Source organism: Abramis brama (genome assembly GCF_963993115.1).
Source record: "Abramis brama genome assembly, chromosome: 14".
NCBI lineage: Eukaryota > Metazoa > Chordata > Actinopteri > Cypriniformes > Leuciscidae > Abramis > Abramis brama.
The window spans coordinates 26,020,474-26,044,216 of NC_139976.1; the positions used below are offsets into that span (position 1 = coordinate 26,020,474).

At 38.5% G+C, this 23,743-nt stretch overlaps 1 protein-coding gene across 1 annotated transcript in view; it reads right to left on the minus strand.

The window, feature by feature from the left end:
• The window catches only part of LOC311095955 (large ribosomal subunit protein eL19-like), a 29,872-nt gene extending 7,735 nt beyond the window's left edge, over positions 1–22,137 (minus strand). Inside the window, exons 1-4 of the mRNA XM_084134853.1 lie at positions 22,075–22,137; positions 18,563–18,669; positions 3,619–3,741; positions 3,384–3,504 (exon numbers count right to left, since the gene is read on the minus strand). Coding sequence (XP_083990979.1) covers positions 3,384–3,504; positions 3,619–3,741; positions 18,563–18,669; positions 22,075–22,079 — 356 coding nt within the window. The 5' untranslated portion in view covers positions 22,080–22,137. The remainder of the gene's footprint in view (positions 1–3,383; positions 3,505–3,618; positions 3,742–18,562; positions 18,670–22,074) is intronic.
• Positions 22,138–23,743: the final 1,606 nt, after the last annotated feature.

The window sequence follows — 23,743 nt, forward strand, 5'->3', positions numbered from 1 at the left end:
AGTTTGCCATATTTGGCCGAACTTCCTGTCCACCATCTTGGTTTTCATTCAAAACCTACTTATTCTAACTCCTCCTAGACCATTTGTCTGATTTTCACCAAAATCGAATCGTATCATCTCCTGACCGTGCCGACAAAAAGTTATGGATTTTGTATTGGTAGACGAAACTGTTTTCATATACCGCAGCAGCAAAGTTGAAGTATGATGCCAAAATGACTATTCAGGCTTTATCTCTGCAATGCCTTGACATATTGACAGTAAACTTTGTATGTGACTGTCTCCTCACTCTGACCACACCACATCAATTTCGTAACTGTGCCACCTTATTGGTCAAAAGTGACAAACCATGAAATCATATTATTAGTGACCGTATGATTTTTTCACCCATTTGGCCTAAAATCATCTTAAAAAAAATGTCTTTAATTGCTCATTGTTGCAGTTGGTCTGACACTCCCAGCCATGTTTGCATGTCTTATCTTGTCTTCTTGCGCTTGAAGAATCAACACCATCATTACTGTTTTTAGAGTGTGTACAAATGCTGAGATTTGGGAAGCCTCCTGAACTGAAACTCAGTTATGGTAATGGGGGTTTAGCTTCCGACAAGCGCTGTAAGCGGTAGACCAATCATAACAGACTGGGCCATCTGGCCAATCAGAGTAGGCTCACGGAAAGGAGGGATTTAGAGACTGATTCATCCGATGAGTTATTTGATAATCATTGAAAAAAGTGCAATGTCACAACAATTATGAGTAGGGATGTCAATTTACACAAATTCCCATGATTGTCGTTTAAATTAACGATCAATTAATCGACTAATCGTTAGCCTTAAAACTGCAATATGCGTCTACTGCAGTGGCATATGGCAACAGCGTGACAGGGTCTGCAAAGGCTGCTCAAAACGCCATGTTCCTCGCCAAATGAATGAGAAGGGTTTTTAATCTAAATAAAGTAAGGGCTAGTAGGATTGTAAAATGAGTCGATGTGATTGATCATTTATTAAATTACTTGTGTAATAATCAAATATAACACCTAATAAAACCGCCTCAGATGCATGCTAGTAAGAATGTGTACTCCTCTTGTGGACGTGCTCTTCCTGAAACAAAACGCTGAAAACTGCAACTAAACCTAAAGAATTCACAACGATTTATTAAAAGTGTTCTCAATGTCATGTAATATGACTGTCCCAATCATAGTTATTATAAGTTGTGCGTTGCTGTTTGAGCTGTGCACTCAAGTGCTGAATGAACATCGGTAAACTGAAGCCCTTTGCTAGTGTGTTAACTAAAAAATCAGATAATATACAAAATAAACATAATATTACAAATTATATCTGCACAAAATGATGCGAATGTACAAGTGAACTTGAACTAAGTTACGTGCGGGTCAGAATGCGACTCATGTTGTGGACGCGCTCTTCCTGGAGCAACGCAATGAAACATGGCAACTAAACCCAAATAATTCACAATGTTTTATTACAATATTGTTCTCTTTATAATGTTATGTAATTTGACTGTCCCAATCATAGTCATTATTAGTTTTTTTTGTTTGTTTTTTTTGTTACATTTATATAGCGCTTTTTCTGAGACCTCAAAGCACTTTACATAGAAGGGGGGAATCTCCTCAACCACCACCAATGTGCAGCATCCACCTGGATGATGCGACGGCAGCCATATTGCGCCAGAACGCCCACCACACACCAGCTTATTGGTAGAGAGGAGACAGTGACGAAGCCAATCAGTATATGGGGATGATTAGGAGGCCATGATGGACAGAGGCCAAGGGGCAAATTTGGCCAGGATGCCGGGGTTACACCCCTACTCTTTTATGAAGGACATCCTGGGATTTTTAATGACCACAGAGAGTTTTTAATGACCACAGAGAGTATTATTTTTTAACTTCAATGCACGTAAACCTGTTTTAGGAAACCTCCAAAACTAAATTTGGAACCTTTAAAATAGCATAATATGGGCACTTTAATAGCAGTGTGCATATTTAGAGCTGCTTTCGGGTTGGGTCAGCGGTTCAAATGTTTGGATGCCAGTGAAATATCACAATTCTCTATTACAATTTTGATACAGCAAAAACTACTAACCTAAATGTAAATTTAAAACAAGTAAACAGTCAGTAATAAAATTATAACAAATAAATCAAATTACAAATAAATACAATAGAACAAAGATAAACAGTGATTTTCAGGTTTTCAGGTATAGAATCTGAATAAAGTAATCAAATGTAAACACTGCATAGTCTTCACTGTACAAATTAAATATAGATAAATCTTTATTGAAGTTAGTCAAGACTCAGTCAAGAGCAGTGAGTGATTTCTTTGTCCTTTGTTGTTTGATTAACATTAAAAACACAGCAGGTTGTGCATCAAGCTCCGGTCCCTTTAGGAGAGATAAGACCAATATACTTTTACACAGAGTTTTATTTTTTCATTGAATTTACGTTCACTTAAGACAAACAACCATGTTTACAAAGGATACTCGCACAGATGGGCGTTTTTACATAATTTTGTGTGAATGCATCAGTTCAAGCGCAAGATTACGTGAAAGAGCATTTGATGCAGTATTCAAGCAATGGCTTTCTGGGCGCGCGCTTCGGATGCTTGAGCACAGTAAACTTCTTGTCCTGTAAACATCCTATAATTAAAGTAGGGAACCACTCGTTATACATGAATCATGTAACAGTTCAAGTTTTTACTTAGGCCTACATATTCAATTGTTTTAATCCAAATGAGGCATGTGTGCTGAGTGAGCGATCAGCAATCAAGAGCATGCAACAGAAGTGCGTGCTCTCTTTTTACCGTCAGTTAATGTTAGTAATATGTGCCTCGTTTTACCTTCTTTGCCATTTACATATCCAACCGAACTGCAAGCTTTCCAGCAATGTCTGTGAAAAAGGGATGTGTGCTCGACAAGCTTGCACGTCTGTGCTGCTATACAGCAGCTATAGGCATAAATATATAATTTGTTTAACATTTTAATACTACGATACATTTACTTCATAGACATCCTTTTCTGATATATCCACTCTGCTCTCTGCTTGCTCTGTTGTCGGTATTTCTTTGTCACAAGCACTGTACACACTGCGTGATATCGGTTGTTGATATCGGAGCAGTTTAACGAGTACACAAACACAATCGGTGCATCACTAACTAAGAGTCCTTGCACACTGAGTCCGAAATTCTCATCCGAAATTTTCGCACGTTAAATAAATACGGGTTTGATTTTCTGCGTTTTTCGCATCCATAGCCTTTTGAGAGGTGCTTTGACAATTCAGAGCCACCGAATGACGAATTAAAAAAAAACGCATACAAAAATTTCTGACTCAGTGTGCAAGGACCTTAAAGCATAAATAAAGACAGCAAATACATGACTTACATGTGCCTGTCAATCTTCTTGGACTCCCTGTAACGACGCAAGAGACGACGTAGAATTCTCATGCGACGCATCCAGCAAAGCTTCTCTGGCATTCGGGCATTAGCTGTACCCTTCCTCTTACCTGAGATTTAAGATTGAAACAAGCCAATCAACCACTGAAAATCAAAATGACATCGACCAGTTTGATTTTAAAACAAAGAAAAAAATTACATAGAAACATTAACATTTCACTTACCAATACCCATGTGCCGGCCCTTACGACGTGCCAGCGTGTTCTTGCGGCATCGGGCACGAGAGTGAACAGTTACAGGCTTCTTTATGATCAGACCATCCTTTACCAACTTACGAATTTGCTGGCCTAACAAACAAGAATCAATATGGTTAAATAATGCACACTGATTCTTCAGCTAATGTACTGAGCAAGCTATCAAGCTGTCATCACCAGGCTTGTCTGGAATGCTAAACACCTCGCATTTAATGTACTCCAGAGTAATAACAGAATGTGTGTTAAATAATAATAAAAAAATATATTTAATTTCTTAATTTTTAAAATGTAATTACTGACTGGTTGCTGAACCCTTGATCCTTGTGTCACAATTTCCTAAATGCATTGTGCTGTAAAAAACCGAGAGAATTAACAATTAAATAAACAGCATAGTCCTCACTGTAAGAATTAAACTTGCTTTTATTTTTATTAAAGCAGCAAATGTCATTCAAGTCAAGAGCAGTGAGTGATTTTCTCTTTGTCTCATGTTAGATTATGATTAATGCCAGATGGCAGCAGGTATTAGGGTGCTGTCACTTTAAGACCAAATGCACAGATCCAATATACTGATACACATTCTATTTTCTCCCAACTGTTTATGTTCACTTCACCTTGTTTGTTTCTGTAGTTACATAATAGTTTCACGTCTAGTTTACTTTCCTTTGTTCTACCCCTTTATATATCGTGGTGTTTCAGTTGTTCTTGGTCAGTTCTCGTTTATGCATTATGTGGTTTGTGTTATTCTCCAGCATGTTCATTCAGAGTTTTTGGATTATTAATAAAGTTTTGTTTTTGAATCTTCTTTGTCATCTTGCCTACTCACCACATTGTAACATTTATATGGCTAATCAATTGATGGTTTGTGTGTTTAATGAAACAATTTTTAGAAGAGATAAAATAGTTTTGAATGAAGGGTTTGCTTTTGCAAGAGATGCGTGACGTTTTGCATGCGTGTATGTTTTGTGTGTATTGTGTCGAGAAATGAAGACGGTTTCAGAAAGTGTAAACAAGTTAAAAAAACTAATATCATAATAAAATATATTTTTTTGTTACTACTGTAAAGCTTTATTAAATTATTATGGGATCTCATTCAATGCTTTCAGAATCATTACTTTTAAAAATTATTTTATTTCTGTATTTTTAAAATGAACATTTTAAATGACAGTACATTTATTGAAAAAAATAAGTCTCATTTATCAAAAAAACCCAAAAAGAGTGCAAACTTTGTTAAAGTGATTGTTTTGAACACGTATTAATTTTTTTAGCCTAAGTATTTGTATCAATACTTTGTGCCTTTTGCCCCATGCTGGTTGGCCTTTGACCCCATGTGTGGGGTAAAAGGCCCACCTTGCCACCTCATATATTTATAAGATTTTTAAACAAACCTTTTTTATGATTTATTTTTACACAAAATTGTTCATACATAATTGTTGATACATAAATGTTGATACATAAATGTTAATTTTTCTTAGGGTGTGCCTTTAGGCCCGTTGTACTAATATCATATATATATATATATCTATATATATGCTTATTAAAAATTTAACCTTTCATTGAAGTAAAAGAATTGAAAGTGGGGGGTAAATCACATTATAAAATAAATGCTTTTCTCCAAAACACGCTGGCCATAATTATTGGCTCCCTGTTATTAAATACTTTTTGCAACCTCCTTTTGCCAAGATAACAGATCTGAGTTTTCTTCTATAATGCCTGATGAGTTTAGAGAATAACTGACAACAGATAAGAGACCATTCGTTCATACAGAATCTCTCCAGATCCTTCAGATTCACAAGTTCATGTTGGTGCTTCTTCTGTTCAGTTCACCCCACTCATTTTCTATAGGGTTCAGTTTAGGGGACTGGGACGGTCATGGCAGAAGCTTCATTTTGTGCTCAGTTACCCATTTCTGTGTTGATTTTGATGTTTGTTTTGGACCGTTGTCCTGATGGAAGATCCAACCACGGCCCATTATAAGATTTCTAGCAGAGGCAGTCAGGTTTTGATTTTTTATCTGTTGGTATTTGCTAGAATCCATAATACCATGTATCTGAACAAGAAGTCCAGGACCTCCAGCAAAAAAATAGGCCCACAACACATAAGATCCAGCAGTATATTTAACCGTAGGCATGGGGTACTTTTTATCCCTGTTTTCAACAAACACATCTGGTGGGTTTGCTGCCAAAAAGCCCTTTTTTTCCGGTCCCTTTTGAAGTTTCAGTCATGTCTGACAACTGAATATGCTGGAGTTTATTTTTGGAGGAGCGAGGAGGATTTGTGGTTGGGTAAGGGTTGTTTGATCATTTTTTTAAGGCTTTCTGACCCCCAAAACTCAAGTAATCTCTGCAATTCTCCATCTGTGATCCTTGGAGAGTCTTTGGCCACTCTAACTTTCCTCCTCACCGTGCATTAAGACAATATAGACACACGTCCTCTTCCTGGCAGATTCGTAACATCTTTAGTTGATTGGAACTTAATTATTGCCCTGAAGGTCAAAATGGGGATTTTCAATTCTTTAGCTATTTTCTTACAGCCACTTTCTATTTTGCGATGCTCAACAATCTTTTGATGCACATCAGAACTATATTCTTTGGTTTTACTCATTGTGATGGATGATTAAAGAAATGTGGCCTTTGTGTATTCGTCACATTTAAAACTCCTGTGAAACAAGAAGTCATAGCTAGACAATTTCATGTTCCTAGTCACCCTGGTGTGCTAAATAAAGGTAAATATTAATGGGAATATACTTCAGAGATACTTTACTCGTAAAAAATTCTAGGGGTGCCAATAATTGTGGCCGACGTGTTTTGGAGAAAAACATTTATTTCATAATGTGATTTCCTCCCCACTTTCAATTCTTTTACTTCAATGAAAGGTTTGATTTTTGCGAATTTTTTTAATGAAAGATCAAAAGGATAAACAATGCAGATACATTTTTTTACAGCCATTTTTGATCATATTTACGAGGGGTGCCATTAATTCTGACCACCACTGTGTGTGTCTATATATATATATATATATATATATATATATATATATATATATATATATATATATATACACAGTGAGGAAAATAAGTATTTGAACACCCTGCTATTTTGCAAGTTCTCCCACTTATGGCGCTTTTCCACTACACAGTACCAGCTCGGCTCGGCTCGGCTCGGCTCGACTCGACTCGACTCGGCTTTGTTTGGTTTTCCACTGTGTAAAAGTTGTACCTGTACCTGCTTCCAGGTACTTTTTTTCGTACCACCTCCGGCGAGGTTCTAAGCGGGCTGAGGCGAGCTGAGGCGATACTAAAATGTGACGTGAAATCACGGCAGACTGCTGATTGGTCAGAGAGAATCGTCACTATTCACTGCGTCATCATTGCACGCGCCAGACGCAGTATCCTGAATAAAAAACAGCAAAAACAAAAACATCCAAAAACAGCATACACTCGATTTCCTCCATTGTCCTGTGTGTGTGGGTAGCGGGCGCGTCTCGCGTAAAAGATTAAGTCACGGCAGTTTCCTGCGGCGTCGCTATGATGACCAGGTACTATTGTGGAGGTACTATCTGCAATGGAAAACGGAGCGAAAAGCGAGCCGAGCCGAGCTGAGGCGAGGCGAGTCGAGTCGAGCTGGTATTGGTAATGGAAAAGCGCCATTAGAAATCATGGAGGGGTCTGAAATTGTCATCGTAGGTGCATGTCCACTGTGAGAGACATAATCTAAAGATTCTAAAGCTCCCTCCAAAGATTCTCTATTGGGTTTAGGTCTGGAGACTGGCTAGGCCACGCCAGAACCTTGATATGCTTCTTACAGAGCCACTCCTTGGTTATCCTGGCTGTGTGCTTCGGGTCATTGTCATGTTGGAAGACCCAGCCTCGACCCATCTTCAATGCTCTAACTGAGGGAAGGAGGTTGTTCCCCAAAATCTCGCAATACATGGCCCCGGTCATCCTCTCCTTAATACAGTGCAGTCGCCCTGTCCCATGTGCAGAAAAACACCCCCAAAGCATGATGCTACCACCCCCATGCTTCACAGTAGGGATGGTGTTCTTGGGATGGTACTCATCATTCTTCTTCCTCCAAACACGTTTAGTGGAATTATGACCAAAAAGTTATATTTTGGTCTCATCTGACCACATGACTTTCTCCCATGACTCCTCTGGATCATCCAAATGGTCATTGGCAAACTTAAGACGGGCCTTGACATGTGCTGGTTTAAGCAGGGGAACCTTCCGTGCCATGCATGATTTCAAACCATGACGTCTTAGTGTATTACCAACAGTAACCTTGGAAACGGTGGTCCCAGCTCTTTTCAGGTCATTGACCAGCTCCTCCCGTGTAGTTCTGGGCTGATTTCTCACCTTTCTTAGGATCATTGAGACCCCACGAGGTGAGATCTTGCATGGAGCCCCAGTCCGAGGGAGATTGACAGTCATCTTTAGCTTCTTCCATTTTCTAATGATTGCTCCAACAGTGGACCTTTTTTCACCAAGCTGCTTGGCAATTTCCCCGTAGCCCTTTCCAGCCTTGTGGAGGTGTACAATTTTGTCTCTAGTGTCTTTGGACAGCTCTTTGGTCTTGGCCATGTTAGTAGTTGGATTCTTACTGATTGTATGGGGTGGACAGGTGTCTTTATGCAGCTAACGACCTCAAACAGGTGCATCTAATTTAGGATAATAAATGGAGTGGAGGTGGACATTTTAAAGGCAGACTAACAGGTCTTTGAGGGTCAGAATTCTAGCTGATAGACAGGTGTTCAAATACTTATTTGCAGCTGTATCATACAAATAAATAGTTAAAAAATCATATATTATGATTTCTGGTTTTTTTTTTTAGATTATGTCTCTCACAGTGGACATGCACCTACGATGACAATTTCAGACCCCTCCATGATTTCCAAGTGGGAGAACTTGCAAAATAGCAGGGTGTTCAAATACTTATTTTCCTCACTGTATGTGTGTGTATATATATATATATATATATATATATATATATATATATATATATATATAATATAATATATATATATATATATATATATATATATATATATATATATATATAGCCTTTAATCCCAAAGTGTAACGCCGGCAGTACACCTTCCCCCCCACCCCAAATTACTAAGCAACCACTTAAAGGTCCCATGACATGAAATTTTCACTTTCTGAGGTTTTTTAACATTAATATGAGTTCCCCTAGCCTGTATATGGTCCCCAAGTTTCTAGAAATTTCAATCGGTGTAAATCGAGCTTTTGCTATCTTTCTCTGCCTTTGAGAAAATGGAGACTCATACGCGCTGATCTTGAATCTCCTCCTTATGACGTCATAAGGAGGAAATGTTACCTCCCCTGTCTCTGCTTTGCCCGCCCAGAGAATATTTTCCACCCATGAGAAAATGCGCTAGGAAGTAGGAACGCGCGCGCGCGATTTTAGTTTGTCCACAAGAGATATCATGGCTTTTGAGCGAGCGAAGCATAACAATTGCTCAATAATTGGATGTACAAATGAACACCGAAGGGTCAATACAGAGCTGGGCTTGCTGAACGTCTGAAACTAAAGTCTGGATCACTCTCTTTGGCTCAGCTACACACCTCGGACAAGTAAGTCAACTAATGATATATAAGTGTGTTGCTTTACTGTTTATGGTTACCTAGATTGTTACACGTACAATGTGGCTGTAACATTAGCTATGCAGCTATGCGGTTTATGTGTGTGAATACACACACTGTAATGCGAGTATTGTACACTTCTTTGTTATTTGGATAACCGTTTTCCTGTTGGTTAACTTATATGGCGCGCGCGCAATATCCGCATTTCAAGATCGCAGAGCTTGATGTAATTGTAATAAGATAAATACAGACGTTACAGATCTCTCATGAAAAGGCAACAGTAGGTTAGCGTTAGCTACATGATAATAACTGTAAACCTTCCGAATAAAGTACCGTATCCAGACATAATATTTTAAACTAACCATTCGGAAACGTCCTGCTGGAGCCGCTGAGTTGCAACTTCTTCATCCGTTGCTTCTCCATCCGGATCAGATTCTGGGTCAAACTGAAATGCTTGAAAGACTGCGTGTCTTCGTGCCATTGCAATATATCCAACGTAAACATGCACCACGGTACCGTTGCGCAAGATGGTCAAGGCCACACCCACCCTCCACCTTGCGCCGCCTTTCTCCTCCTCATTATCATTTAAGGCTACAGACACCGAAACGGCCTGTCTGAAGAAAGCTCATTCTGGGACTGGCTTGTAGTGGCTATAATTCTGCACCGAGGCTGAATTTTTGGAAAGAGATTTCAGATACAGTACTAGGGACCACTAAGGCCTATATTAAAGCCTACAAAAAGTAGCATGTCATGGGACCTTTAATTGAATAACATTTAGGTATCATTTTAAAGCTTAAAAACTCAGCTTTTAAATGCATCAAACCATTTTGATCATCTCTTAACCAATGAGTCGACCCTCTAAAACGGAGTGTACCGCCCGCTGGTGCCACCTATTTACGAAAAAATAAATAATATTTTTCAAAACTACAAGAGTCTGACCTTTACAATGCATGTAGCCAAAAACAATGCCAATTCGACTAACTCCTAAGTAGTGCCGAGTTAATTGCTGATAATAATAATAAAAATAATTTCACCATGTACAAAATATGTCAAAAACATCAACATCTCAGATAGTCATGTGTCATATATCATTTGAAAGGTCTCACGGAGCAAAATACATTATAATTGTTTTGGGCTTTGACTAAACCTGAGTGAGTATTTGTACGTGAAGCCCTGCAAGACCCACATGTAAATAAAATATGGATATGGCATTTGTCACGTTTTCGTAACTTCATGAAATATGCTCCAATTGTGGAAAATGGCACATCATTATTTACAGCAGATTCTCACGATTAAAATACATTCCATTGTGTCGATCATGAGACATTCCTCACAGAGTTATGACAACTCCACAGGCGCACATGTAGCCAAGTTAAATCAAATGTAGCATTCAAGTGGCGTTTTCGCTTATAACTTCATGAAATATGCATAAATAGTACAAAATGACACATCATTACAGTGGATGCTCCCGTTTGAAATGAATCCAAAATCAACAATCAATTGTGTTGATCACAAGGTCATGGAGGAACAGTTTAAAAATGCCCATTAGGAGGTGTCAAAGGCTAAACAAAAAAGCCACCTTGGCTCCAATTGCTAGGCTATAACTTTTGAATACTTTATGCTTAGGGTTGCCAACCGTTCCGTATAATACGGAATCGTTCCGTATTTGACACATAAAAGTCTTGTTCCATATTGAACTGATACGGAACGCACTTTGTTCCGTATTTTTGAGAATAAATTCAGTGCAAATCCATGACAGACACATTATAGCTTCTAATATAGCCTATGTCAGACAGACTATATGAACGAAGACATTTGTATGCCAAGAAAAAAAAAACCCTACGGTGCGGTAACATATACTAATTTCTCCCCGTTTGTCTATGATCACCGTAGCGTTTTTAACATCTTGGAACATCATCAGAGAATCCCCTTTTAACTGGTCGTTTCAGTCATGGTGAGTCACGTATCGTAGCAACGATGACGACAAGTGACAACAGCGGGAAATGTAAAAATGATAGCCTTTATATTTCACATCTATGTGGTTCAGTCTTGTATATTGATTAGGCCTACTTTGCTATTCTATAAATATATAGGCCTAATAAGTTGTATTATAATATGCTATAATGTATGAAATATATTTATATAAATGTATCAATTAGTTTCCACAATATTCACCAGAAGTCATCATTTCAGGGGTATTTTTCAAAATTTTCTTCTGTGGGGGCCAGGCACGGCGTTAGTTTTCGGCGCACCCAAAACTAAAAAAACTAAACTAAAAAAAAAATCTTAATATATTCTAATTTTGTCAAGAATTATAAAAAATCGTCAATAAGCTCATAATTTGTACTAAAATAGTCTAAATGTTTAGTTTTTAAAAAGCTGGCTATATGTCTATTTTGATGTTTCTGCGCAAGTTCAGCAGACAGTGGCTCGGGTTCGATCAGAGCTCGTGAGCGGAGAGCGCATTTCTGAATATTCCGCTCCTCTCACTCATTCCGCAGGGTCGCTCGATCAACCCAGAATGGCCAGCTGGATCGAAAATATGTGGAGGGCTGCCTCCGACTAATTTTTTTTTTCTAGTCGACTAGTTGTTAATTTAAGCCATTTGTGGACAAATCGCCCCTTTATATTAATTTAATTACTTAAATAGGCTGGTACAGGATAATAAGCGTTACGACCGCACGCATAAAGCTTGCCACAAAGAACCGGTTAAAGTAATGGTTATGAATGTGTCTAAATTAGCAAGGAGACATTTATTTGTTTAGTAATAAACTGGTGTTTTCTGTGTCGCTGCAGAGAGAAATGCACATTTCATATGGATAATCAGAGAGTAGCCTATTTATTTTGGTTTGAATATTTTCATTTAAAAGTAGACATTTCAAGCTTTCTGTAATAGATAGCCTATATTTCTCAAATCTGTGAGGCACAAGCTGAGTTTCGGCACCCTCCAGTTCACGTGCAATGCAAGTTGTGCTGCTTGGCGCCTTATTACATTGCCTGCTATATATTTGCTTCTTATTTAATAAATGCGGGCAATTTGTTGATAAAACATTGATCAAAATTAAGATACAATTTATACAAAACGAAAATCTTTTGAAAAGAGTTTTCTACAAAACAAAACTTAATGAAGTCGTCAAAATCATGTTTTACCAAAAACAGCGCCGTTGCTAGGAGGGCGCCAGCGCCTCTGCCTTTCAGCGCCTCTGCCTCGCGAGTGGATGATAGCCCTGAAGACGCCTAGCAATGGTATACCTTTAGTGGTAGTATACCTTCAGTTAAGTTATACCTACCTTAAGAGTCTTCGTAGTGCGCTAAGAGACAACGTTATCGGAAACGCAGGCCAGGTATGATGCGTAATGGAGATTCCAAAGCGCTCTTCTTTGGTCAGAACCATGGAGAGCGATCGTGGATATAGGTCGTCCTATGCACCGAAACTTTTAACAATGCAACAAAAATTTTAAAGAGCATCAAGCTATTAAAATCTATATTATGTATACGCACAGATAATATAACAGTAGGCTTTATTAGTCAATATTTTTTTTATTAGGTTAAACAGTGATTGGATAACGTTTTTAATTTAACGTTTTTAATTTAAGGCCCACCCACTATTGGTCTAGCCCATCCAAAACTGGAATCCTGGCGCCGTGCCAGGTGGTGGTGGTTCACCCAACCCAAATCCCTCCCTCCCTTTGATCCAGATGCAGGTCACACGTAGAGGAACTTCACCCCCCAAAAAAATCCTCCTACCTAATTACCTTCCTGAATTATTGGATGTCAAATAAGAAAAATATATAAAATTTAGGGATGTGCGCATTGACTAATTTGAGTCATTTAAACTGAAGTTTTGTAACCGTCTAGTCTAAAAGTAAGAACCCCTCTAAAGACTTGTGTATAACCAGTGGTTGAAGTGGGATTTGGCAGTTGGGGGAACCCTCAAATTTTATGTAGGTGCAACAGGGAAAAATGACTCACCTTGGGACAACATATTGAGTATCGTGGTATAGCAATACTTTTTGGGACAAGAGTGTCACTGTGGCATCAAGTATCACAATACTTATAGGGACACTTCACCCATTTGCATCAAGCCTTGTATCGTTAGAAACCCAGTCATATTTTTGAATGGTCGTGCATTATTCCCTCATTTTCCCCTGAGACGGGAGAAATAAGGATTTCAGTGTTGCATTTCCTGCTTTCAATGACGCAAAAATCGCCATTTTGCGTCATTCTAAGCAGGAAGTCCCATATCTTTGTAGAGGGGTTGAGACTACAAACACGTGTTCCTCATCTTTCCCAGGGGGTGGGACCCACTCACTTTACAGACCTATTACAGATCAGTGGGTGGGACTTCACTTTCTGAAACTAAAAGCAATATCCTCCATCTTGTTTGGAAGCTAAGCTAACAGGCGCTGTGGAGCCAGATGTGAAGTTACGACAATAGCGGAGGGTACTCAATATGATATAGAAGAAGAGGATTTTGGAAGTCTGATGCTTGATTCAGGTGTTTGTGGCTACCTTTACGAGCCGCATTATAGCGAAGAGCAGCCGAGGCAGAACAGGGCTCTAGAGTGCGACCAAAATTTGTAAGAGTGCGACTAAAATTTTTCCTAGGTTGCACCGGTGCACCTAACATCCTCGCATCCGCTGAGAATCTCCACGAACGAAGCACTTGTTTTACTTTGACGGAACTCACACCCATGGTTGGATCATATCGTGGTCTAAACCAATCAGAGACAGAGATGGGGCGGGTTTTTGGCTCTGATTGGCTGTGGTCCAGATATTCCTGTATGCCTACACTGCTCCGTGCTGTGTGATTGAAATTGCGACCTGAGCCCTCGTTTACACTGTCAGTGAAATGTGACCCAATTCCGATTTTTTGCTCGTATGTGTCACAGATCAGATGTTCTATGACCATGTAAACAGGAAAAAAACGAATGCATTCGGATATTTTGAGATCGGTTTCAGGTAGGGATGTGCACGAATATTAGAATATTCGATATGTAATTATTGTTCGAAAAATAAAATACTATTAGAATTTTATTGAATGTATGAAGCCGTAAATGCTTTGCTGGCTGTAAATGCAGTGAATCCCTGATAAATCCCAAGCACTAACTCGCAGTTATAATTAAATCCTCTGGGTGGCGAGTGTTTAACAAGTTGTTTGCATTTGATCACATAATGTCATTGTCTGCCTGGAGAAGTTTGGAATTACTAGTTGAAAATTATGTTACTAAATGATCTTACAAAATGGAATTATTTTTGATCAAATTAATTAATTAATCTGAGTTATAATATCAACACAATGAGAAATCACATGAAATCCAAACAGCAGTCGACTGAGGAAAGACAGCTGTCCATCACTGCATCACGACTGCAGGTAAGCACAGCTGTAGCGCAAGTGATCCGAGATGATAACTTATCTAATAGCAAAATGATTTTGAGACATATACTTCCCTTAAGTTTCATTGAGCGTGTGTCAGCGCAGCGCGTTTTCTCATTTGAGCATAAATTGCTGGCGGCGCCCCTGCATGTGGATATTGTTTTTCTCAACATAAACGTGAAACAATAAAAACACGATAATCATATGCTGACTCGAGTGAGCCAGTTATTGTACAAAACGTACACAGTCTGCTTTATTAGGCGTTATTTTCCGTTCGCGCTGCTTTAGCTTAAATCCTTTTGTTCTTTATATTTTGTTTACACATAGGCCAACTGTTTAATGTTTTCAACTAAAAGAAAACTTTAACATATATTGTAAGCTTGTTGTGTATATTGCCTAATCGTAAGCTTGTTCAGAAATGGTGACAAAAACTTAAAAAAAGATTAACTTAAAAAATAACATCTTTTTCGTTATATGTCATTTAAATAAACGAATATTCGATTTTTATGAGCCCGAATATTCTAATGCAATATTTAGAAAAATGCCCATCCCTAGTTTCAGGCCTCGTTCATATGTGGAAATAAATCAGACATGTGCCAATGCGACTGTCATGTAAACAGGCAGATCGGATTTTCTGAGGCATTAGGCTACGTCTCCACGGTTTAATGATGAGAGCAACCCCAACGCGCATCTGCAAAGGGACGGATGGCCCGACGAAACATCGTAGGAGAGGAATGTGGACAAACGTTGACAACATATCAAAGGTTGGCTTGCTCATCCTACAATGTCGGACCCACTGCTCCTCGTTAAAGCAACCAAGGCAAAAAGTTAGTCTGGAGCCCTGCAGAAGACCTGCCTGTCGCGGACAAGGAGCCCGGACTGGCTCAAGCTGGGGCGGACTGGTGGTGCTTGTGCTCTCACTGTGCGCCTATGGACACAGAGATAGAGTCCATCTGCTGCAAAGAATTTCAACGATGCCAATTTCTCCTGGACGAAATCTCTGAATCAGACGAGGACACGGACGTTTGTGTTGTGAACCATCCTAGTTTCGCACCGCATATGTTCTGACTGAACATCCCGGTACCATGCAATAATTCACCATTTCGAAAAGAAATACAAACGAGGAGTAATTCACTAATGAGTTCGCCAACTAACTAGACATTTTGTGTGAAATTAATTTCAAGCTCTGGTGGTAGCTAGCCTTGTAGACAGAAGTGTGATTTCTCTGATAGGCGGATATCTCATATGTGCTGTTCTGGCTTAGTGGGAGTGGCTTGCGGAGCTGTGCAATGTGGTGCATTGTGGGAGTTGTTGTCTTTCATACAAATGCGTCCTGAAGTTACTTTGTCTTTCCTCGGTCAAGACGACACCAAATTCGAAATTTATTTTACATTTCGACTACATATATGACCCACTTTCAATAAGGATCAATGTTCCCATGGGTGAAATGCTCCTTTATTTACTTATAAGATAAGATATTTCAATGGTTTTATTTTGGTCCATCTACATCTACACTGATATGATGGCAATACTATGTTAAAACTGAAAATTGGATATCAGACTTGGCATGACGTCCAGAATCTAACAAGATCACTTTTATGATTTTTGGACAAACCGTTCAGAAGGTTTAAGCAAAAATAGCCATTTTTGTATCTCCGGACCAGTAGGTGGCGCTGTGCCGAAACACAGCATGTAGCCTCAGGACACTCTTGTGATGACATACACCGAGTTTGGTCTGAATACGATAAAAGCGTTGCGGAGATACAGCCTTATGTCTGTTTTTGCAAGCGCTACGTAAAATTAGTTTGCACGGTATTCGAGAACGGTTTGACGAATCAACATGAATTCCATATTTCCAATTTTTCGCCATGGTCTGGAGATGATCTGGTTAAATTTTCATGAAAATCGGAGCATCAGCCTAGGAGGAGTTCGAAAAAGTAGGTTTTTCGGAGAATGCAAAATGGTGGACAAATTATCATGATGGAAAATAACGTCATATGGTGCAATCGAAAGTTAATAGCATAAACATGAGTGAATAATTCTTGTGGTGTGATTCTTCCAGATAAATCCAGATAAATCCGTCTTTTCCGACCTGAAAATGATGCTCTCGTAAATCATGCAAATCCACAATTTTTTTTTTTTTTGCGGGTCGCGCGCAAAGCATTGTTTGGGTATTGGTAAACATAATGACCACTCACTGCCGTCAACGTTTTTTGTGCCTCTGATTCATGTCTTCATGTCACTCCGCAAGTAGTCCATTCATTTGTCACGATGGAACTTCATTAAAAGCAGAGTTCTACCAAAGAGCCTGCACTCGTTAAGGAAGGAATTTTGGACGTGTGGGGCGAACTATTTCTTTTCTTAGCTGAAGCCGACAACGGGACAAAATAAATGTAAAGAGAGACATAGTGGAGTTCCTATTTTCGTTTTGACAAGTATAATAAATTCTGTAGTCTACCCCTTACATGACCTGGCAAGTGATATTATTCTAAAACGCATACGCGTAAAACTCCCCCGACATGGTTAGAAAATACTGCCTCTAGAGCCAGCTACACAATCAGTAAAAAAAGAAAAAAAAGAAAATCTAACATTTCGAGATTAAAGTCAAAACAGTACGAGAATAGTCTTCCGTAGAAGTTGCGTGTGTGCTTGCCGTTGTTTCACATTGCTGCACAGGCATTCGTAACGGTGCGCGTCCACTGGCGCAGATCGAGTGTTTCCTATAGAGAGCCTAAGTCCCTCCCCTTCTGGTGGAACACCATGGGACCTTAATTCGGAAAAATATTGTATGGTAGTCAATGGCGAGAGACAACAAATATTTTGATCTCGTTTGAATTGTGCCCTGAATTACACATATGATGTTTGTCAATTTAAAAGATACATTTTAAAGTCAAGAAAGTCGCAGTTTGATGTAAAACTGTTGAGGTATAAGACTGTGAAAGTACGTAATTACAAAGACTACAAACCCAAAAGGCGCACGTGACATCATACCTTTTCTCTCAGTGAATGAATGAAGCTAACTTTACTGAAGCTAACGTCTGTCATTTTTTCTATAGTCTTACGTTATAATCGTAACGTTACGCCGTCATGCCTGAGTGTTTTGTACCAGACTGCACACATACGAGCAACGGATGGTGACGTATATAGTGCGTATATAAATGTATATAAATGATGTCAAAGTGTGTGTGTGGTGGTGGGTCATGGTAGGTGCGCCGTATATTTTCCTGCTTTTGTGTCCTTTGCCAATCACACCTATGATAAGTTTAATAATTGTATAAGTTTCATGATTTCAATTAATTAGACATGCTTTTTGATTACTACATTTTATTCAACCTTTAAAATTAAAGTAAAAAAAAAAAAAAAAGAGAATCCAGAAAAATTAAAACTAAGAAAAACTAAAACTAAGAAAAATTAAAATTTGAGAAACAATAAAACAGAATTCTGTAAAAAAAAAAAAAAAGGATTTCATAGGGCCCTAAACGTGCATCAGGTGTGTTTTGTACGGTGACCGAGAACGAGAAGTGCAAAACAAATCACAATTCCGAAAACAAAATAACAAATCCAAAAACAAAACAACAAACTATAAAGGCAATGGAAAGACTAAAAACAAATTAACAAGTTAGAAACACAACAACAATTCCGAAAACAAAATAAATCAGAAAACACAACGACAAATCTGAAAAAAAAAGTCAGACAAAACGTAAAAGGTAGGTATGTGTGGCAAATGAAATACTGACCGCTGATTGGACGAGACATATGTCAATCATACTACCATAGACATCAGTGTTTATACTAGCACTATAAACTTTTATCTCAGTACTTCTGTGATCATTTGAATGTGTGTAACACAGAAATATCAATACTGTGTGGTTGAAAAGACTGTTAAAGTAAAGCTGTTTAATATGTATTGACAAGAAATAAATAAACAAAAATCTTACGGGAATTGGCATTTGCAATCTCATTGGTTTCATTTGGGTCCAGCCAGACCTTCTTCTTGCCACAGCGCAAGACACTGGATGCCAAGCGCTTCTGCAGTCTGAGCATGCTGAAAGATCAAATATTAAAATTCAAACTCATCTCTTGTTCTTTTATTTAGAGAGATAAATAAACACAGAAAGTGCATATGACAATTCTAAACATCTCAAATAAAGAGGAATGACAGCATAAATTATTAAAAATCAAAACAATTTAAGCAGATGTATAGAATTGTGTTTAATGACACATTAAAGAGCCACAAAACGGTATTTATTGTTTAAATTCCCCCCCCCCCATATGCAAAATGCATATGCATTTTATATATATATATATATATATATATATATATATATATATATATATATATATATATATATATATATATAATGCATATATGCATAATGCAAAGATCAAAAGGATAAACGATGCAGATTTATTTTTTACAGCCATTTTTGATCATATTTACCAGGGGTATGATTAATTCTGAGCACGACTATATATATATATATATATTAGGGCTGCACGTTTTCAAGTTTTTCATTAACCGTTAACCGAGGCCCTTAGCGGTTAATACTCGGTTAACCATAGTGTGCGCGCCGCAACCACGAGATAGGCGTAATTTGCGGGTGGGACATGTCCCCACCACTATTTTCTAAGGTCGATATTGTCCCCACCACTTTTGAAACATCTCGCGGGATGAATAACGTTACCAATACAAATAAAAAAACACATCTCCAGTTAACTAGCAGAGCATTCATTTCGTTCGTTTTTTTTTAGGCGATCTAGCGCTGAAATGTTCTGTTTAAGTGATCAAAGTGCTCGTTGCCGCTGCGATCGAGAAGGGTCTTGTAAAACGTGCTGAGGTAATATTAATTCGTGGCCACGAAACAATTCACCTGAATATTCACCAATTCACACATACACGAAAAAAAAAAAGGAATAAAAAGATGTACGAGAATAGTCGGCCTTCACTGAAGAGCTATTTTCACTAGTAAGAAAAACAGTTTAATAATTATTAATTCGTGGCCACGAAATAATTCACCTGAATATTCACCAATTCACAAAAAATAGGTCTTTAGCATTCACTAATTGTAATTAATAATATCAAAGTCTGTTTTTTGGCCACGTTGTAATTCGTTTAATCAAGGGAGGGAATTAGTTCAACGTGTCCACGATTTATTAAAACGAGGGAACAAATAAGTCGTAACAACTAATTATTTAGATCAGCGGACAGGGCGCATAAGAACAAACAGAGAGAGAGCCCCGGCCGCGCGCGCGCACTCTCACCGCCTTCAAACAACACGAGCGCTGTATTGCTCTCTCTCCCTCGCGCATATCAACACAATAGTAAAAGGTCGGAAGACCGATTGTGTTTTATTGATTAGTAGTTTGTTAATATAAAGTGTTTGATTAGCAAGTACATGTTTAGGAAATGCATAATACAAAATGTACCTATGGGTTAATGTAACGGTAAACGCATGCGCGGGTAACTGCTGGGGTAAAGCTGTGGCTCTGCGGCTCTGCAGACAGATATTATTGTGCTGCGATCAGTAGCGCGGATACTATGTTTGTTTCTGGCTCGCGCACAGCCTTCACTCTCGGACGCGCGCTTTCTTTGCCCGCTTCATATTAGAAAACTGGTCTAGCGGTCTCTGGTGGTGCAAAAATGTATTACACCTAAATTAACCGAGCAAAATGTTTCACTCGGTTACGCAATTTTTAACGGTTAATCGGTTAACCGGTTAACCATGGACACCCCTAATATATATATAAAATGCATATTAACAAAAAGGGAGATAATATTGCCAGTTTCCATAATTGCAATGATTTTAGTATTAGTCTGCATCATTCGACTAGTTTTAAAAATATTCCTGAGTAAACGACGGCAGAAGCATATGCTGAAAAATAAGCATTTTATTCTACAGTTCTGATGCTTCCTGTCATGCTTGCTAAGCTTGTCACTTTGTTTCTGACTTGCTCTGCCCTAAAATTTACTTCTTGCAGCTATATTTATGAATACTTTTTGTTTGTCAAGGAGATTCCCCTCAATGGTCTCTTTTGAACTTGTGACATACTGTAGTGAGGGGGAACTCTGTTCAGAAATATTAGTAAGCTATTTTTCTGACAAATCGCAATCCTGAATATCTTTCACTTTTCCTTGCCAAAGGCCCATTCACATTACCAAGTATGATAACTATAATGATAATAATAAAGACATAGTTAAAAAAAAAAAAATCATTCTAAATATAAAAAAGAAGAGCAGAGTCCACACCACAACTATAACGGCACAGAGAAACACATTTTTTTTCCCCACACCTAATGAATGATAAAAACATTGACAGCCAATCAGAATCCATTCCGCTCAAGCAACTCTGGAGCAGGTTCTGTTCCAGGGTTAGTTTACTTCAGAGTTGTTCAGCGCATGCTTGCCCAATTGATGAGGCTCCAGTGAAGGTGACAAGATTGCGCACATTATTATATATTATAGTTATATCCATATATAAAGCACTATTAAAACAAGGTAATGGTAATTTTATTATAAAATATAGCTATATATATATATATATATATATATATATATATATATATATATATATGCTATAATGTATGTCTATAATAAAAGACAGTCTATATGATATATCTTACCTTTCAAGTAATGTGGAAGCAAAATGACTAAACAAAAAATAAACGTACACAGCCATGTTAACTTTGCAAGCACAGACTGTATTTAGTTTATATATGGATGCCGGAGTGCTGGATGATTAACGTTACTGACATACAGCATGTTAAATTATATTAGAGTAAAGAGATTAGGCAAACATTCTGGGAACATCAGAACAAATTTGCTGAAATTTAAGGGGACTTTATGCAAACCTAAAAAGAACATTCCATTTCCGTATTTCCAAAACTTTTCTTGCTAACCAAAATAAAGCCTTAAAAATACGTTTTTGTGTGTATATACGAACATTCTGGTAACGTAAACAGTTGGGTTTTAAGTAAATAGCCTAACTGACATGAACATCAGTTAATTACCCGCGTATGTATATTATAACAGTACCAGTAATAACACGTCACTTCTGCATGTAAAATTATAACTATATTCACATAACTATTAACTAAGTACATCTTTTTCTTTTTGCACCATATAACGTTAGCTTAAACAGCGGGACCAAATCCTACTATTTTAGGCAGTCAAAACATTTCTTTAGAAATGTATTTATTAACTTTAAAAGGCCAGCTTTGTTGATAAATGAGTTTAGTCTGATTGTTTGGTCCGAGCACGAGACAACGCGGAACACTAAGCGAACAGCGGCCTAAAGCTTTTAAAGCTCATTACAAAGCCAGAACCCATGAACTTGGGATGAAGTCCATAAGACAATGCCTTCATTTCAACATTTTGTCAAAACATCAGCGAATAACATCATATTTTCGGGGGCTTTGGTTATGTCTACATCAGAAGGCCTAGAAATCTTACCTCATTGCTGTGGATAGCTGAGAGAAAAGAACGACCGCAGAGAGCGGTGTAGTACACCATTATAAAGGAAGGGTATTTCACCCAAATCATAAGCGTTCATACTTCATTAAAGATACATTGCTGTGCAAAGGAATAATAAATTATGTTTCACAATGCGTGCATTCACATTTAATCTGGATATTATTGGGCAAGCCTAAACTGTTATTCATTAAGGTAGACGTGAGTAAGAATAACAGACCCCTTTTTCAATTAAAATGGTACGTGCCAAAAAAGTACAGCGGACGTCGTGACGTAAGCTCGTTTTGCGTCACATGCGTTAGGAGCATAGAGATCAGAGATGTGCTGCGTCCATAGACTGTAACGCCGCCTTCACACTGGCAGTTGAAATCAGCTCCGATACGGCTACGGAACGACCGGAAGTCATTCATTTCCTATGGAGATTCGCAGGCCGCATGCGAATGGGTCCGAAGCGGGTCCGAAAAAAATCGTGTCCGTTGGTCATCCGGATGCGTTCAAAAAATTGAACTCTTGCGAAAAGCTACGGGCGGTTCCTATCCGACAATTCCAGCAGAAGTTAGCGTTGCTATGGTACTGATAAACAAACCTGAATTCTTAACTTTTAATAAAATAAATAATGATTTTATAACGATAAGTTGTCATGTAATTTTTTTATTTTCATGATTTTCTAACGTTATTAGGGCAGTTAATACAATTAAAAGCCCTATATACCACTATATCACATTTAGCCGACCTGACATGTCAACCTCCTGGGGAACTTCCTCCACGCAGCAGCCTGTCTCTATAACCCCCTCAACAGAGAGATCAAACAGTACAGTACATTCTGACACTGACATAATCAACCGTTAATCTCTCCGCCATTTTTGTTCTACTCGCTTCCGAACCTTCCGACGCTTTTCAACGGTGTAGTACGACGTCCGCTGGGGGCGTATTGCGTATTACGGAGCTGATTTCAACTGCCAGTGTGAAGGCCTTCACACTGGCAGTTGAAATCAGCTCCGATACGACTACGAAACGACCGGAAGTCATTCATTTCCTATGGCGATTCGCAGAGCGCATGCGAATGGGTCCGAAGCGGGTCCGAATGAGTGCGGTGCGAAAAAAATCGTGTCCGTTGGTCATCCGGATGCGTTCAAAAAATTGAACTCTTGCGAAAGGCTACGGACGGTTCCTATCCGACAATTCCAGCGGAAGTTAGCGTTGCTATGGTACTGATAAACAAACCTGAATTCTTAACTTTTAATAAAATAAATAATGATTTTAAAACGATAAGTTAATTGTCATGTCATTTTTTTATTTTCATGATTTTCTAACGTTATTCAGGCAGTTAATACAATTAAAAGCCCTATATACCACTATATCACATTTAGCCGACCTGACATGTCAACGTCCTGGGGAACTTTCCTCCACGAAGCAGCCTGTCTCTAACCCCCTCAACAGAGAGTTCATACAGAATTGTACATTCTGACACTGACAAAATCAACCGTAACGCCGCCTTCACACTGGCAGTTGAAATCAGCTCCGTAATACGCAATACGCCCCCAGCGGACGTCGTACTACACCGTTGAAAAGCGTCGGAAGCGAGTAGAACAAAAATGGCGGAGAAATTAACGGTTGATTTTGTCAGTGTCAGAATGTACAATTCTGTATG